At 37.7% G+C, this 17,870-nt stretch overlaps 3 protein-coding genes across 3 annotated transcripts; 2 read left to right on the forward strand and 1 right to left on the reverse strand.

Moving 5' to 3' along the window:
- The first annotated feature begins 357 nt into the window (after positions 1-357).
- LOC122748083 (heat shock protein HSP 90-alpha-like) lies at positions 358-765 on the forward strand. The gene has a single exon (XM_043993806.1). The coding sequence runs from the start codon at positions 358-360 to the stop codon at positions 763-765; it is 408 nt and encodes a 135-aa protein (XP_043849741.1).
- A 10,520-nt stretch (positions 766-11,285) lies between these two features.
- On the reverse strand, positions 11,286-11,872 carry LOC122750716 (thyroid transcription factor 1-associated protein 26-like). The gene has a single exon (XM_043997507.1). It carries the CDS (start codon positions 11,870-11,872, stop codon positions 11,321-11,323), a length of 552 nt encoding a protein of 183 aa, XP_043853442.1. The 3' UTR covers positions 11,286-11,320.
- Positions 11,873-15,044: 3,172 nt separating this feature from the next.
- LOC122745997 (putative olfactory receptor 52P1) lies at positions 15,045-16,022 on the forward strand. The gene has a single exon (XM_043991458.1). The coding sequence runs from the start codon at positions 15,045-15,047 to the stop codon at positions 16,020-16,022; it is 978 nt and encodes a 325-aa protein (XP_043847393.1).
- Positions 16,023-17,870: the final 1,848 nt, after the last annotated feature.

A 17,870-nucleotide genomic window follows, 5' to 3' on the forward strand; every position in this document is an offset into this window, starting at 1 on the left:
GTGAGTCCTGGACAAGTCACTGAACTCTATTTGACTCAGTTTCCTTATCTGTTAAATAAGCTAGAGAAGGAAATAGCAAACCACTCCAGTATCTTTGCCAAGAAACCGCAAACACAGGTTGGAAAAAGAATTGGATATGACTGATATGACTGAGCAATATCAATACTCACTATGTGCCAGGAAATTGACAATATTATTTCTTTTCTTTTCTGTTTTTTGTTTTGAAAAAGATTTTATTAAATATCTTTACAGAAGAGCTTTGGGAACACCATTCCAGATGTCACAGAGTCCTGTTATGCAGTGGGCACTGGCTAGGGCATAGCAGGTTGCTCTGCCTTCCAACTCTTCTGTTCCAAGATGGGGGTGGTAGGAAGAATCTCATCCTTGGGCTCTATGGAAAGAATAATGAAGGCTCAGGCACGAATAGACAACTCAACAATGGGTTACATGTCAGCAAAGAAACATTTGGAGATAAACCCTGACCATTCCATTATTGAAACTATACGGCAAAAGGCAGAGGCTGACAAGAATGATAAATCAGTCAAAGATCTGGTCATCTTATTGTATGAGACTGCACTGCTATCTTCTGGCTTCAGTTTGGAAGATCCCCAGACACATGCCAATTGCATCTACAGGATGATCAAGCTCGGTGTTGGAACTGATGAAGATGATTCAACTACTGAAGAAACCAATGCAGCTATAACTGAGGAAATGCCACCTCTTGAAGGAGATGATGACACATCGTGCATGGAAGAAGTGGACTAAAGCATTACAATACATGGAACCTATAGCATGTTTCCTAGACTAGTCCAAATAAGTTATTCTGTATAAGGTGTTGAGAAAATACTTGATGTCTTCATTCCCTCTGATGTATATTTTCAGATATATTCCTTTATTTTTGTTAAATCACTTTTTTAAAAAATGTATGGCATGAACTTGCTATTTATGGGGAAGTTTAAGTTTCTTTCCCCTTCTATGTATAGTCAGTACTGTGATACCTTAGACATTCAAGCAAGAACTAGTCATCATTGTAGTTTACTTTGGTTTTATTTTAGGGAGGGAGAAGTAATATCCTTAATATATGTCCAATATTGTAATCTAATGTTAGCTCACTAACACTCTTGTGGTCTGATAAAAGTATATAGCTATCAGACAGCTGAATAATGGAAATACTCCTTGGTCTCTAAAATACACTGTTTTGAGGTGTCTTAAAATGTTTATAAAACTGTCTTTCTTTTACATACTTAAAAGAATTGAGTTCCGTTCTATTCCATCCATTTTTGCATGTATAAACCCTGAAGTCTAGGAAAATAAAGTGTTAACACCAAGAAAAAAGACAATATTATTTCATTTGATCCTTAGAACAATCATGTTAGGGAAGTTCTGTTTTAAGGATGAAGAAACTGAGACAAAGGGAGGTTATGTGACTAGCTCATGGTCACACACCTAGTAAGTACCTGAGGCTGGATTTGAAGTCAGGTCTTCCTGACTCTAAGTCTAGTGTTCTATCTACTGCACCATCTAGCCGCCCCTAAAATTAGGTAGAAAATTGTAAAAGGCCTTTTTTGTCCTTACAAGTCTTTGAAGATATATTTTATCTGCTAACTGATCCGTTATGATCAGAAAAAATTTCAGTTATTACACTGTTTATGAACCCATAACTTTTGTGGGCCAGGGATGACCCTATCAGAGTTAGGAATTTAATTATTGATGAACAAGAGACCAATGAAGCATCATAACAAAACCAGAATACTAAGAAAACAAAAGTGCATGTGAGTGTCCAGGTATCTACATGTATGTAGTATGTGTACATATATGTCTATATATTCATAGCTATGTACCTACAAAGACAAACATATATATGTTCTTTTGTTCTAATTCTAATACAAATTTCCTAACTAAAAGCAAATAGATGGTAAAAGATCATGCATGCAAAGGGAAGTGTATTTAAGAAAGTCATTGATACAATACTTAACAAGCAATCTATTATAATGATTGCTAATAAATATGAGCTTTTTACCTGACTCTCCCAACCTACCTGCATAATGGGAAGATTGGCCAATGAGAATCCAGACCACCCATTACACTGGTAAAATATGTCTCCCGGCAAGAAGATGTACAGACTTATTTCTCTGAAATTTTGGGCTAGGCTACTTTAACAAAACTAGAAAGAAAAGATCTCCTTAATAGAAAAAGTGTTATAGAAATTTTTATGCCTTTTATTGTTTAGGACTCAGAGGAGCAGCTAAATGGCACAGTGGATAGAGCATTGTCCCTCAGATTGGGAAGACCTGAGTTCAAATCTCATCTCAGACACTTACTAACTGTGTGACCCTAGGCAATTCACAACTCCAATTGCTTAAACATCCAAGGACATTACCAGTTGTCCTGTTAAATATCTTGCCACTGGATCTAGATGGTCCTGGAGGAGAGAGTGAGGTTGGTGACTTTGCACAGCCCTTTATCACTTAAATCCATTTCATTGCAAGTCATGACATCACCCTGATGTCATGGTCCTCTTCAAGAATGAAGGACAAACAACAATAAATTAACTAGACGTATGTCTTAATGTTAATCTTACCTGACTAAAACCTGTCCCATAGGATTTGAAAACTTACTTAGAATCTTAACTATTCCTTAGATAAGAAACAAGAGGAAGGTATCTCAACTGTCTCTGACTCCTTGACAATTATCTAAATTCTCTTCCTCAATCATTCTATTTGGGAATCTTCTAAATGTAGTTTAAACTGTGACCTGAATTAGTTTACCTTTGGAATTTGTTTAATTAAGGTTGCTTCTTTAGGGCATCTGTGAGATTATGGCTGTTTAAGTTTGTTGAACTTTTATGACATTGAAGGAAGTATGGGATTATGGGTTTATTTTATCTTTTACTTTTATGGCTTAAGAGGAATGCACAATAATGTAAATCAATTACTTCTCTGTCACCCTGACATAATTTTGCTTATAAGGACACTTGTTAGAATTCTTGTGATTGGGAGCAGAGCCAAGATGGAGGAGGAAAGGCAGTGACTTGTCTGAGCTCTCCCCAAGACCCCTCCAAATACCTTCAAATAATGCCATAAGACAATCCCTGGAGCATCAGAACCCAGAAAAAGACAGGGTGAAATAATTTTCCAGCCAAAGACAACTTAGATTGGCAGGAAATGTCTCTTGTATGGGGGTGAGGGTAGAGTGCATCCTAGCACAGGCTGTGCCAGTGTAGGCCTAGCCCCAGTCCCAGCAAACCAGGAGCAGGCTTTGGGAGCCTCTGAATCAGCTGCATCAGTAACTGCCTCTGGAACTCAGCCCACAGATGGTAAGAGGTCAAACAATTGGCCAGAAGCAGACTAAAGGGGCCTTTTTGCTAGCTCTGAGGCAGGATTCTGTTGTTTTGCCCATATGCAGATTCAGGTCAGAGTCTTGGGTGGTAGTCGCAGGTGGGAGAGGAGCAGAAGCACACAAGAGCTTGCAGCCACAGTGGAGTGGGATTTTGTTCATAGTTCTTGGGCAGAAAAGCAGACCTGTGGTTGCTTGCAGACCAGAGCACAGGCCAGGGGAACAGTAAACATACCTCTCCTTAAATCATTCAACCTTAGAAGAATTAAAATCTGACAAATTCCTAGAAGTATCTCTGAACACAGCTGCACAAAACCCCTGAAGCTTGGGATAGTACACCCTCCACTCTGGAAGCAGGGTCCCACTATAACAAAAAGTTAAAAGTTAAAAAATAGTCTGGGAAAATGAGCAAACAGAAAAAATGCTTACCCTAGAAAGTTTCTATGGTGACAAGGAAGATCAAAACAAATCCTCAGAAAAAGATAACGAAGTCAAAGCTCCTACATCCAAAGCTTCCAAGAAAAATATGAATTGGTCTCAGGCAATAGAAGTGCTCAAAAAGGACTTTGAAAATAAAATAAGAGAGGTGGAGGAAAAAATGGAAAGAGAAATGAGAGTGATGCAAGAAAATCATGAAAATTCAACAGCTTGGTAAAGAAGATACAAAAAGATATCGAAGAAAATAACACCTTAAAAACAGACTAGACCAAATGGTAAAAGAAGTACAAAAAGCCAATGAGGAAAAGAATGCCTTGAAACGCCAAATGGGCCAAATGGAAAAGGAAGTACAAAAGCTCTCTGAAGAAGACAATTCTTTAAAAGTTAGGATTGAGCAAATGGAAGCTAATGATTTTATGAGAAATCAAGAAACAATAAAGCAAAACCAAAAGAATGAAAAAATAGAAGGCAATGTGCAATATCTCATTGTAAAAGCAACTGTACTGGAAAAAAGATCCAGGAGAGATAATTTGAAAATTATTTGACTACCTGAAAACCATGATCAAAAAAAGAACCTACACATCATCTTCTAAGAAATTCTAAAATCAGAAGATAAAATAGAAATTGAAAGAATCCACTGATCACCTCCTGAAATGAAAACTTCCAGGAATATTATAGCCAAATTCCAGAGCTCCCAGGTCAAGAAGAAAATACTGCAAGTAGCCAGAAAGAAACAATTCAAGTACTGTGTAACTATTGTCAGAATAACACAAGATTTAGCATCTTCTACATTAAGAGATCTGAGGGCTTGGAATATGATAGTCTGGAGGGCAAAGGAACCTGGATTACAACCAAGAATCACCTACCTAGAAAAACTGAGTAAAATCTTTCAGGGGAAAAATTATGAAGGAAAAGACATGAGCTGAATAGAAAAATTGACTTTCAAATACAAGACTCTAGAGAAGCATAAAAACGTAAATAGGCAAAAGAAATCATAAGAGATATTAAAAGGTTAAAGTGTTTACATTCTTACATGGGAAGATGATACTCATAAGTCATAAAAACGTTCTCATTATTAGGGCAGGTGGATGGAGTACATTTAGACAGAGGGCACAGGTGTGAGTTGAATATAAAGGGATAATATCTTTAAAAAATAAAATTAAGGAGTGAGAGGAATGCACTGGGAGAAAGGGAAAGGGAGAGGTGGAATTGGGTAAAGTGTTTCACATAAAAGAAGCAAAAAAAGCTTATGGAGTAAAGGGGAAGATGGAGGAGGTGTGGGGGGTGAGTGAACCTTACTCTCATCAGAATTGGCTCAAAGAGGGAATAACATACACACTCAATTGGGTGTAGTAATCTATCTTACCCTGCCGGAAAGTAAGAGGGGAAGGGGAAAAGGGGGAGGGGAGGTGATAGAAGAGAGGTCAGATTGGGGAAGGGGGTAGTTAGAATCAAAACACCTTTGAGGAGGTAATGGATGAAAGGAGATAGAGAATAGAGTAAATTACATGGGGAGGGAGTAAGATGGAAGCAAATTCAGTTAGCAATAGTAATTGTGAAAAAATTTTGAAGCAAGTTTGTCTGATAAAGGACTCATTTCTCAGACACATAGAGAAAAGAATCAAATTTAGTAAAATAAGATCCATTCACCAATTGATAAATGATGAAAAGATATGAACAGTTTTCAGATGAAATAATCAAATCTATCTATAGCCATAAGAAAAAATACTCTAACTCACTATTGATTACAAAGATGTAAGTCAAAACAATTCTAGGGTACTAACTCATACCTATTGTATTGGATAATAGGATAGCAGAGGAAAATTACAAATGTAGGAGATATGGGAAAAATGAGACATTAATGCACCATTGGTGGAGTCATAAACTGATTCAAACATTCTGTAGAGCAATTTGGAACTATGGCCAAAGGGCTATAAAATTCTGAATACTCTGACCTAGTAATACCACTATTATGTCAGTATCCAAAAAGAGATAAAAACGAAAAAAAGTTAAAGGACCTGTATGTACAAAAATATTTGTGGCAGCCCTTTTCTGGTGCAAAGAATTTGAAATTGAGATTGGCTGAAAAACTTAGAGGATGATATTATGATGGAACACTATTGTGTTGTAAGAAAAGATGAGCAGGATGCTCTCAGAAAAACCTGGAAAGACTTACATGAGCTGATGCAAAGTGAGATGTACTATATACAAAGTAACAGCAATATTTCAAGATGATCATTTGTGAATGACTTGGCTATTCTTGGCAATGCAATAATAATGATCCAAAGCAACTCTGAAGGACTTATGAAAATGCAATCCATAAAAAAAAGAAAAAAGAAAAATGCAATCCATCTCTAAAGGAAGAATTGATGGTGTCTGGATACAGATTGAAGCATATTTTTTAGTTTCTTTTTCTTAGGTTTTTTGTCTGTTTTCTTTCACATACTGACTAATGTGGAAATGTTTTGCATGACTACACATATGTAACATGTTGAATTTATTGCATTCTTAAGGGTGGGGGTGGGAAGGGAGAGAAGAAGAGAATTTGGAACACAGTTTTAAAAATCGATGTTAAAACTGTTTTCCAATGTAATGGGGGGGGGAGGAGAAAATTCAATAAAGACCTAAAAAGAAAAAAAAGAATCCTCTGATTTTTCAGGTTTTCTGTGAGGCCTGAAATTATTCATGAATATATTACCTGCAATAATTTCTGTGTTGTGGTTATGTATATTTGGAAGTAGTTGCCCACCATATAAACCATATAGGAGATGTGTCTCCTATAACAAAAACAAGTACAAGAATTCTAAAATACTATTTCTTAAATTCTTTTTAGAGATAAGCAGGAGCTGTTCAAAGTGGGGGTTTTCTTTTATACAGCTTAATGGCTCAGAAAATAAAGGAAAGAATGACAACCAAACCTATAAATCTAAGTGTATATATTTACTTACATATAAATATGTTCATTTATATGTATACATATACACATACATATATGTGTATACATATAGGTGGAGATTTGTACTGGTGTCATTAAACTTGGGATGGCAGAAAAATTTCAATAATGTTAGATCCATATTTCCATATTTTTTCTTAATGAATAAAAGTTTAAGTTTGCTCTTTAGGTTTTTTGTAAGTATAAATTCTATCCTTCCTTCATTAATTTAAATAAATTCATACCTCTTTCTACAGAATGCGTACATGCATATTTACCTATATTGTTAAGTTCAGGCTTTTTCTCTTCAACATTAAGATCCTGAATTCCCTAGTTCTCCCACCACCACTCCATCATTTAGGTCAGCATCATATTCAGAATCCCAAGGAAAAGTTATAAATTTTTCTGATCAAAAGTTCTATAGACTTCTACCAAGGAGCACTCCTCAAGGCCATCCATTGTCAAAGGGATGAAAAACTAATTAGAAGATAAAGAGGGGGCAACTAGGTCACATAGTGAATAATGTACCATCCCTGGATTCAGGAGGGCCTGAGTTCAAATACAGCCTCAGACACTTGACACTTAATAGTTTTGTGACCCTGGGCAAGTCACTTAACCCTCATTGCCCCACAAAAAAAAAAGAAAGAAAGAAAAGGATAAAAAGAATAAGGAGGTAAAGAAAACTCCTTGGGACATTTTGTTTCCCTGCTTGCCTATGCAATTCATTGGAATTTCACTATTTTGCCTTACATGCCAAAAGGGCTGGACAAAATCTGTGTCCAAAATCATCATATTGCTAATTTCATCCCAACTGGTTTTTGTTTGGTTTTGTTTTGGTAGCAGACTAGTTTCTTGAAGAACCTGGAGAAATAGATTCTAAGAATGGGAGGATCCCTTCCTCCTGAGATGGAACAATGGTAGGTAATTTTGGGCCCAATGTAAAGAACTTAATACTATTTAAAAAGTGGCCCAACAATGCATTATTAGGTAATTAGTGAGCTCAGTTATGAGGTTACATTCAAGTAGAAAGAGCTTCAAATTAGGGATGATGTAGAGTAGAGAGAGTACTACCCTGGGCAAAGGGTTGAACTTTATCTCTGATTCCATGATTCTCCAGTGCCTCAGTTGGCAGCCTCCGTGCTTCTCCTCCATGGGGAGAAGTCAGAGTTTTAGCAACTGTGCTGGGAATAGTTTTAGCAATCTGGGATGGAAATATTAAAAACAGACATCAATTTCTACTTAACCCTTCCTCAATACCTACCCTTGCAGCCTCAAATCACAGTACTAGCAACTGTGCTGGGAATAGTTTTAGCAATCTGGGATGGAAAATTCCATGAGGATTCCTTAGCCCTTCCTGGGCTGACTTTCAGTCACTGTTTTCAGATTGTAGTTCTGGCTCCCCAGTGGGTGAGCTAATTCTGGATTCCCCAGGGATATTTATTTAAGGTTATTTACTGGGTCTGACTAGATGTCCAGGTGCATCTATTTGTGGGGTGGGTGCATCGTTGTTGAGTGTTTCTGTTACTTCAGACTCAGGGGAACACATGCTGAGGCACACATGCACACTTATGCACTCATAAGCCCAGGAACCCATTGGGTGGTGCTGAAACTCAACTCGTGCTCTGGGACTATCATTTTAGCCTCACCTTGGAGTAAGTTCTGAGGAAAAGGACAGGAAGTCTTTTCCACTTCCTCTTCTTCAAATTCTTTTCTATCCTCCAATCCCTCACATTCAACATAGGGTTGTAGCCATCTCTTTATTCAGGTAAGATCTCCCCCTGCTTAGGTGTCCACATGAAGTAACATCCATGAAGCCCAGGCATTCATTTTTTTGCAGTGGTTCCTCACATGCTGGCTATGTGGGGCTGACACACATACTGTATCTTTCCCCCAGTCTGTCCTCTGGATTCCAGAATCTCATTTCCTTAGCCTAGACAAATTTGAACTTTCCCCTTCCTCCTTCCAAACCCACAGTTCATGGTTAACTCCTCTCAACAAGTAGTGGTTAGATGCTGTGCAGCCATGCTCTTCTTGACCCCTACACTTTTACTTTTTCCAGATTCCTTTGGTTCTTAGGTGTCCACTTGAGGAGCCTCTCCCTCTCCCACCACATCCTGTGTCTCCCAGTTTAAGTGGCTCTGTCTTAACTTTTCCCTCTCTGGTCCTTTCTGAACTGGGAGCCTGAATCTCTGCCAGGGTCACTCTTCCATTTTTATTTTTCCCTTCAAACATTATTCCCAACTCTCTTCTCTTTCCCCTTTAATCTGCTGTAACATGGGGTCCCTTTCTCTATACTCATTCTGAAGATGGTGCTACTTAACATGGTGTAATTGTAAAGATATCTTGGTGATATGGATAGAATGTTGGACTTGGAGTCAGAAAGATTTGGGTTCCAAACCAAGTGGGAGACTAGGTAGGTGGATATGGATGAGTCCTTTAATCTCTCTCTGTACCTCAGTTTCCTGACATGTAAAATCCATGTAATAATTCTTGAAGGTTAAATTATATATGTAAAGCACTTTGCAAAACTTAAATCAATATCAACTATATCCTAGATATAGTACACTTGGATTTTGTTAAAGCATTTGACAATCTCCTCAGACTTTTGGTTAAACAAGATAGAGTTATGGAGTAATGTTACAATTAAATAGATTCTAGATAGGCTGGCTGACTGGACATAACAAGCAAACATTATCGGAGAAATTTCAATGTAGAGGAAAGTGTCTACTCGAGTCTCCCAGGAAATGTAATTTACCCTGAGCCATTCAACATTTTTCTCAATGAATCAAATATAGGCATAGAAAGCATACTTATCAAATTACTAGAAGTATATAGCTGAAGAAGGTAGTGAATATGTTGGACAAGAGGATCAAGATACTCAAGGATTCTGACTGCATATAAAATTGTCCAGAATGAATACAATGAAATTTAATGGCACTCAACATAAAGTCTTATATCTGAGGTTTAAAAAAAACCCTACTACAAAGGTACAACTTGGGGGAGGTGTGGCTGGATATCAGTTCATATGAAAATGAATTGGGCATGAAAGGGGTGATCTAGACATCCAGTTCAACATCCTAATTTTACAGATGAGGAAACTGAGGTCCAGAGAAGTTAAATAACTTGCCCAAAGTCACATAAACAATAAATAGCAGATCTAGTATTAGAATCTTGAGTCTTCTGAACCTAAATCCAGTGATCTTTTAGTGGTATGTAAACCCAATATGAACAAATAGACTTGTGACATGGAAGTTTAAAAAAGAAAAACTAATTTGATCTTCTAGGACAGCAAATTTTTTTCCTTCTTTTCTGGTTATACCATGTATGCAATGCTGTGTTTAGTTCCCAAGGCTACATTTTAAAGAGGACATTGATATACAGCATTGAATTCATGTAATATTAGGATTGAATATGGGAATGGAGATTATTTAACCTGAAGTATTAAAGATTTGGGGCATGGGATTGGGGACAAGTTTCATAATAGTATTTGAATGGCCAGGTGAATTCTAAGTGTTCTTACTAACTCTGAGTTTTATGGTTAAGTGGTCCAAGAAGCATTGCACATTACAGTGACTTGTAGAGGTGCCATATCCCCTAGTAAATTGTAAGCGCTGCAAGAACAGGGACTGAGCTTTGCATGCAGTGGGTGATTAAGGTTTGTTGAAATTTCCCTTGACTCAAACTCCAAATGTATGCTTGCTTGATTTCTAACCACACAATGAGAGTATAAAACACCACAATATTTGTAACCTGATGTTTTTCACATAGGAAACACTTAAGAAAAAAATTATTCATTTTCATTCATTCTTAATTCCTACTTAAGTTTCTCTAAGTTTGGGGGTGGAAGGGTAGGAGATTGGGGAGAAGAATCAGTAAATCTTGAGGAACTTGAGTTCTTTTCTCCATGTGAATTGGAGACCTTAGTGTAATCAACAAATTTATAGCATTCCCTGTGCATGATCTCTCACTATATTTACACTGTTGTTTTCTGGGTGGGCAGTTTGGGTTTTTTCCTTCCTTGGTTCTCAGTAATAAGGATCACAGATTTCTTAGATTTAGAGATAAGAGGGATTATGTGATCACAAATCTATGGCTGGTAGGGATATCAGAGATCATCCACAGATGAGGAATCTGAGGGCCAGAAATCGCATGAACAGTAAGTAGCAGAACTGGGATTTGAATGCCTAGTTAGGTCTTCTGTGCCCAAATACAGTGTTCTTTCCATTGCACTTTTAATACCATAATAGACCGGGTTTGGGATTGATACTGCCAGCCCCATCTTCCCTTCTGTAATCCTAATTCTACTGCACCTGCCTCTTCCTACTTTCCCATCTCTGAGCTTTTACACCTGTCTCCCATGCCTGCAATGAACTTCTTCTTCACCTCTAACTTATAGAATAGATATCTCTTTTCCTTCAAAAAAAAGCTCAAGCACCACCTTCTACATGAAACCTTTTTTTTTCAAATGAATCCACAGACAATATAAGAATATATTTTAATATGCATCAAAAGACAATATATGTGCTTTATGTTTTCTCTTGTATTTTCTTTAGAAGATACTCCATTTGTAAATTCAGGTTTGGTTGGCCTTTTTTAGTCCTTTTGCTCAATATTTTATATGCTTCCATTTTCTTCTTTTTTGTAGTATTCTTGTGCTTCTTCTCTTTCTTGCTTTCTTTTCAAAAACTCCTGTTTCTTAGCAGCACGCTTAGCTTGTATCATTTCATATTCTTCTTTTGCCTTTTGGTTTGATGTTTTTTTCTTATTTCTTTTTGGAGGGATAACAGGGTTCACTGCTGTGCTACATTCTTCTTCTGGCAAATGTTGTTCTTCTTTTTTATGTTGTCTCCTGAGCATTTCTTCTTCAGCTAAATACAGATGTTTTAAATGCTCTGGATATCTTTCTGTAAACTGAGACTCTTGTGAAATTTGTGCCCTTTTTTCTTTCCTTAGCAATTTCTTGTACTGTTGCTGAATCTTTTGCTTTCTCTGAAATGCAAATCCTTGTCCCTCGCGGACACTGCCGGAGAAAACATTCTGTGAGTTCGCCCGCCATGTCCGCTGCTGTTGCTGCCGATTCTTCTTGAATCCGAGGCGTCCCGCTGGCGCACCCCGCGCCTGAGGCCCTCCGGCCCGCACACCCCAAGCAGGCTTCACCGGGGCCATGTTCCTGCTCTCTGGGCCCAGCCGGCGTCGCCTACGTGAAACCTTTTTATGATCCCCAACTGTTACTGCCCCTCAGACTACTTCCTGCTTAATCAATTTGTATTTATTCCCTTCATATTTATGTTGCATAAACTTATATAGACTTCTTGTAGTCCACATTGAACTTCAAATCGATAGGAATTATTTATTTCTTTTTATATTTGTATCTCTAGTGTCTAGCAGAGTGCCTAACATGTAGTTGGCACTTAATAAATGCCCTATAATTGATTGATGGACCACAAACAAAAATGCTGGGGGCTTTATTCAGACTTGGCTTTTGTATCCGTTCCAGTTTCTTATCCTTTCTACAGAATTAGAACATTAAACCAGGACTTTTTAATTTTTTTATTTTTCCAGTGTACAACTGAGTCTCCTATACAGTTTCTTGCATATAATAGATGTTAAATTAATTCAAATTTATTTGAAGTGACAGAACTGAGTCACAGGCCTCAATACTATGTGAGACAGGAAGCCCATGAGGAGTTGGGGGAGAAGTTGAAGTGAGGGCTTTGGTGAGAGTTGGGATGGAGATTTTTTCATTTTGAAACATGAAATGGCCGAGTAGGAGGAGAATGTGGGGAGAAAAGTGGATTGTGATGGAATTTGAAATCTTTCTTGGGCAAGTTTGGCTCAACAAGAAATTCAACAAATATTTGATGTGCCAAGTTCTGTAATGTTTCAGATACAAAACTGAAGTAAGGTATGGTTCCTGGTCTCATGAAATTAATGTCTAGTAAGAAGGATATATAGCTAAAGATATAAATAGATATACATACATATATATGTATATATATGAATCTATGGGAAATATGTATGTGTGCATGTAAAGATTTATGTGTGTATATGTAACACATATATACTTTATATGTAACATATATAATGTATATATATTATATATATAATTTATATAGTTCTTTAAGATTTGCAAAGCACTTTACAAATATCTACTTGGAGATGGTAGTAAGAACAGAATGTTAGACTTGTATCTATTATATCTTCATTCTACAGATGAGAAACCTGAGGCAGACAGAGGTTAAGTGATTTGCCCAGGGTCATAGTTAATAAGTGTCTGAGGCCACATTTAAACTCAGGTTTTCCTGGCTGCATATCCAGTAATCTTACCTACTACAATATAATAGATAATCTGGTGTAGCATATAAAAAGCTGGCCTAGGAACGAAGAAGACCTGTGTTCAAGTATTGTTTGTACTTGTCGTATGACCCTGGTTAAGTCATATAACCTCAATGCATAGACAGCTCTCTATGACTATAAATTGAAGAAAAGTCATGACCCTGCTTTTGTAGATGGATTTTCCTCAAATCACAGGTCCAGTCCTGGTCCCTAAGGGAGATATGACATTTAAACAAGTAATCAATCAACAAGTTTTTGTTAAGCCCTTATACTATGCCAGGCAAAAAAAAAGAAAAAGAAAAAGAATGAAATAATTTCTACTTAAAAAGGGTTTACATTCTAATTCAGGGAGACAAGCACATATAGAAAAATATACAGCATAAATATAAGATGAATAAACTCAAATATATATAAAGTACCTAAATACAAGGTAGTTTGGGAAGGAAGATACTAGCAGCTGGTAAGATCAAGAAAGGTCTCAAGAAGAAGATAATGCTTGTTCTGTGTCTTGAAGGAAGAGAGGGACTATAGGAAATGGAAGTAAGGAGGGTATGAGTTCTAGGCATGTGAAATAACCAGTATAAGGACACAGAGATGAGAGATGTAATGCAATGTGTGAGGAATAGAAAGAAGGTAAATTTTCCTGGATCATAAGTATAGAAGGGAGAACAACATCCAACAAGCCTGGAAAAATAGTTTCTGGCCAAGTTGTGTAGAACTTTAAAGTTCTAAAAGTAGTTAATATTTTATCCTAGAAGCAATAGAAAGTCATTGCAGTTGGTTGAGTTGGGGAGTAAGGTAACATGGTAAGTTTTGAACTTAAGGAAAATTACTTTGTCAGTAGATTGTAGGATTGACTGAAGTGGGGAGAGACTTTGAAGTAGGGAGACCAATTAGGGGCCTGTTGCAATAACCTAGGTGAGGTACGATGAGGGCATAAACTAAGGTGGTATCTTTGTAAGTGGAGAGAAGGGATCAGGAGCAAGAGATGTGAAGCTAGAAATGGCAAAATTTGGCAAAATTTTCAAAATAATACTTAGGTAGATAAAAGAAGTATAAATAGAATGCTATGAGAGATCTGAAGGGGAAGCCTGCTACTGATTGGGGCTTCCTGAGGAAGGTTATATCTGAAGATGTATTTTATACAGGGATTTAGTCCCAAGAACTGCAAGATGTCCTGAACAAAGTAAAGAAAAGCTTCAGCCTTTTAGAAGTATTCATTATTTGTTTTCCTTCTGTCTGAAAAGGTGACTACATTTTCCTTCATCCTTCCCATATGTTAAACATTCAGTAGACCCCCTTATAAAGCTATATTTATAAATAACTATAGGTTAATTTGCCTTACCTGACTTTTATTTTCTGTAGCTATTTTATTTTGTTTGTTTGTTTTGCAAGTCACTGAGGTATAAAGAATTAATTGTTATTTGAGGTTTTTATGCCTTGGTGTGCCCCTGGCAACAGCTATAACCAGTGGGTGGAGCACTGTGCAGTTTGCAGAGCCCAAGACCAGTGCGCGCCAAGGCATAAAAACCTCAAATAACAATTAATTCTTTACAGAGGGTTAAGTGACTTGCCCAGGGTCACACAGCTAGTAAGTGTCAAGTGTCTGAGGCTGGATTTGAACTCAGGTCCTCCTGAATCCAGGGCCAGTGCTTTATTCACTGTGCCACCTAGCTTTCCTTGTAGTTATGTTTTGATTGCAGTGATGTGACCTGTAGAATATCTAAATCTATGGGACAATAAACTATCTTATAATGGGATCCTACTGTACAGTTCAAGAACTCTTAGTTATTCCATTTGTTATCTGTGTGACATTGGGCAAATCTGGGCCTCAGTTTCCTTCTCTGTAAACTGAGAGGGTTGATCCTTTCCAGCTCTAAATGTATCATCCTGTGGTCTATCCCACCCTCACCCCCACCATGACTTTTCTGATTTTTTTTCTAGGAAAAAAAATATACTTTTTTTTTGTCATCCATTGCAGTGACCTAACCAATGTCTTATCATGACTACTTTCAACTTTACCCATATGAGGCCTTCCTTCTTCATCCTAAAAGGCATTCCTGGATTAGAGGGTAACCACATTTGGATATCAATACCGTTCTCTTCCATGTATTTCATCACTGTTCTGGGGAATTGCACTATCCTTTTCATCATCACCACAGAGCGCACACTGCACAAGCCCATGTTCCTGCTCCTTTGTATGCTGGCCCTCACTGACCTGGGCATGTCCACTACCACCATTCCCAAAGCACTGTGCATTTTCTGGTTTGGGCAGAGGGAGATCAGTTTCGAGGGCTGTTTGACCCAGCTATTCTTCATCCACTCCATCTCGGTCATGCAGTCAGCTGTTTTGATGACCATGGCTTTTGATCGTTATGTGGCGATCTGTGAACCACTGCGCTATGCCACCATCCTCTCCAATGGCCGTATAGGTCTCATCGGGTTGGTCAGTTTAGTAAGAGCCATAATTTTTATCCTCCCCATGCCTGTCCTCCTCCAGCAAATGCCGTTTTGTACAGGTCGGATGATCCCCACCACCTATTGTGAACACATGGCTGTGGTGAAAATGGTATGTGCAGACACCACTGTGAACCGTATATATGGCCTGGTGGTAGCCTTGGTGGTCATTGGCCTAGACCTTTCTGCCATTGGCTCATCCTATGTGTTCATTATCCGGGCAGTGATGCGACTCTCCTCCAAGGAAGCTCACCACAAGGCAGTCAACACCTGTACCACACACATCTGTGTGATGCTCACATCTTACACACCTCCACTTTTCTCCTTCCTTGCCCACCGGTTTGGTCGGGGCATCCCACCCCATGTTCACATCATTCTTGGCAATCTTTACTTTCTCCTGCCCCCCATGCTCAACCCCATCATTTATGGTGTAAAGACTAAGGAGTTTCGGGACAAAGTGACCAAATATTGTTGCAGGAAGAAGGAACCTATCACCATAGCCCCTGATCAGAAACCTGTCTGATGATTGGGAGGGCATGAATGCAGAACAGGGAAAGAATGCTGGACAAAGGAAGTTTCCTTTGAGATTTGGCTACTGGGGAATGATGTAAAGTATCAAAATTATGTCTCCATGCCACCTCTTGCTGTGCTAGTCACCAGGTACTATGGTCTGCTCCCTGTTAGTAGAGAGGTAGACTCAGAGATCAGTCTGCTCCCTGAGGAACATTAAATTTTAGATTTGGGAGATATGGTGTTAAGATATCATCAAGGACACTAATGAGTAAAAATCAAGATGTACCAGTCATGTATCAAGAATGAGAGGAAATAGGTGGGCATCCCAAGAATTTTAACAAGATCTCTCATATATGAAAGGAAGGAAGGAAGGAAGGAAGGAAGGAAGGAAGGAAGGAAGGAAGGAAGGAAGGAAGGAAGGAAGGAAGGAAGGAAGGAAGGAAGGAAGGAAGGAAGGAAGGAAGGAAGGAAGGAAGGAAGGGGGCCTCCAGAGTTCAGTGGATCTTCTCTGGAGGATTTATGTATTAACTTGAAGGAGAATCACACAGTGTGGAAAGTCTTGTAAAGGTGCAATCCACACTGGAGGAGGGAGTACTGACGATGATGAGATCATATCTTTTATTTATTTTTTTTTTTGGTGAGGCAATTGGGGTTAAGTGACTTGCCCAGGGTCACACAGCTAGTAAGTGTCAAGGGTCTTAGGCTGGATTTGAATCCAGGTCCTCCTGAATCCAGGGTCGGTGCTCTATCCACTGTGCCACCTAGCTGCCCCGATAATATCTTTTTAAATGAAATTTTATTGATACTTTTGTTTTCTAATCACCTAAATTTTCCACCGTATGCCTCCACTCCCCCATCCTAAGGGGTCATCTCGTAACAGAATATTTTTAAAGAAAAATAATAAATCAGCAAATCTAGAAATCATATCTTAATATCTAAATTGCATAGTGGACAGAAGGTTAGGCATAGAGTCAACATAACTGGATTCAACAAATAGCTTTCAAAAGAAGAAGCTTTTAACAACCATATGAATAATATTCTAAATAATTCATAATATAAATTCAGATTAAAACAAGTCTTGGGTTTTGCCTTATACATATCAAACTTGCAAATATGATAAAAGACGGAATAAGTCAATTTAGGAGGGCCTATGGAAGACAGGTGCATTAATACATTGCTAGGAAATCTATGAATTGTCACAATTACTCTGGAAGACAACTTGAAACTTTTTAAAAAGTTACTAAACTATTCATACCTTTTTCTCTAGTGATTCTACTACTGGATATATACTCAAAAAATGGCAAAGATGGAAAAAGATCCCATATATACACCAAAATATTCATAGCAGCATTTTATGTGGTGCTAAAAACTTGAAAAACAAATTAGGTATCAATCATTTGGGAAATAGTGAAACAAATTGTATTATATGATTGTGAATAATTCAGAGAAACAAGACAAGACAATGAAAAAGGAAGTGATGAGAACACAAAGACTTCAATAATGTAAACACAACAACTCATAAATATGGATGAACACAGATTAACAAAAATGACCGAGCTTGGTCCTTGAATGAGGATGGTGAGACATAGTTCTCCTTTTTGGAGATTAATGGGATATTAGGAATATGAAAATGTTACATATACTGAAAGACATGGTTGTTTTCTCAGTCAGTTTTTTGTCTCTGTTTTTCTTTGACAGAAGGGATGGTTCAGTAGTTTGGGAATACATATTAAGAAATTGCTGTGATATAAAAAATAAAAATCATTGATAAAACATTTTTAAAAGATAATTGGGTTGAACTTCCAGTTCCAAACCAATTAATTTTGTGAGCTCATATAAGTTATTTAATGTCTCTTTC

This window comes from Dromiciops gliroides, chromosome 3 (genome assembly GCF_019393635.1).
Source record: "Dromiciops gliroides isolate mDroGli1 chromosome 3, mDroGli1.pri, whole genome shotgun sequence".
NCBI classification, from domain to species: Eukaryota; Metazoa; Chordata; class Mammalia; order Microbiotheria; family Microbiotheriidae; genus Dromiciops; species Dromiciops gliroides.

What these genes read in the sequence shown, in the direction of transcription:
- LOC122745997 (XM_043991458.1), top strand. Translation starts at nt 15,045, where the DNA reads ATGACTACTTTCAACTTTACCCATATGAGGCCTTCCTTCTTCATCCTA.
- LOC122750716 (XM_043997507.1), bottom strand. Translation starts at nt 11,872, where the DNA reads ATGGCCCCGGTGAAGCCTGCTTGGGGTGTGCGGGCCGGAGGGCCTCAG.
- LOC122748083 (XM_043993806.1), top strand. Translation starts at nt 358, where the DNA reads ATGGGGGTGGTAGGAAGAATCTCATCCTTGGGCTCTATGGAAAGAATA.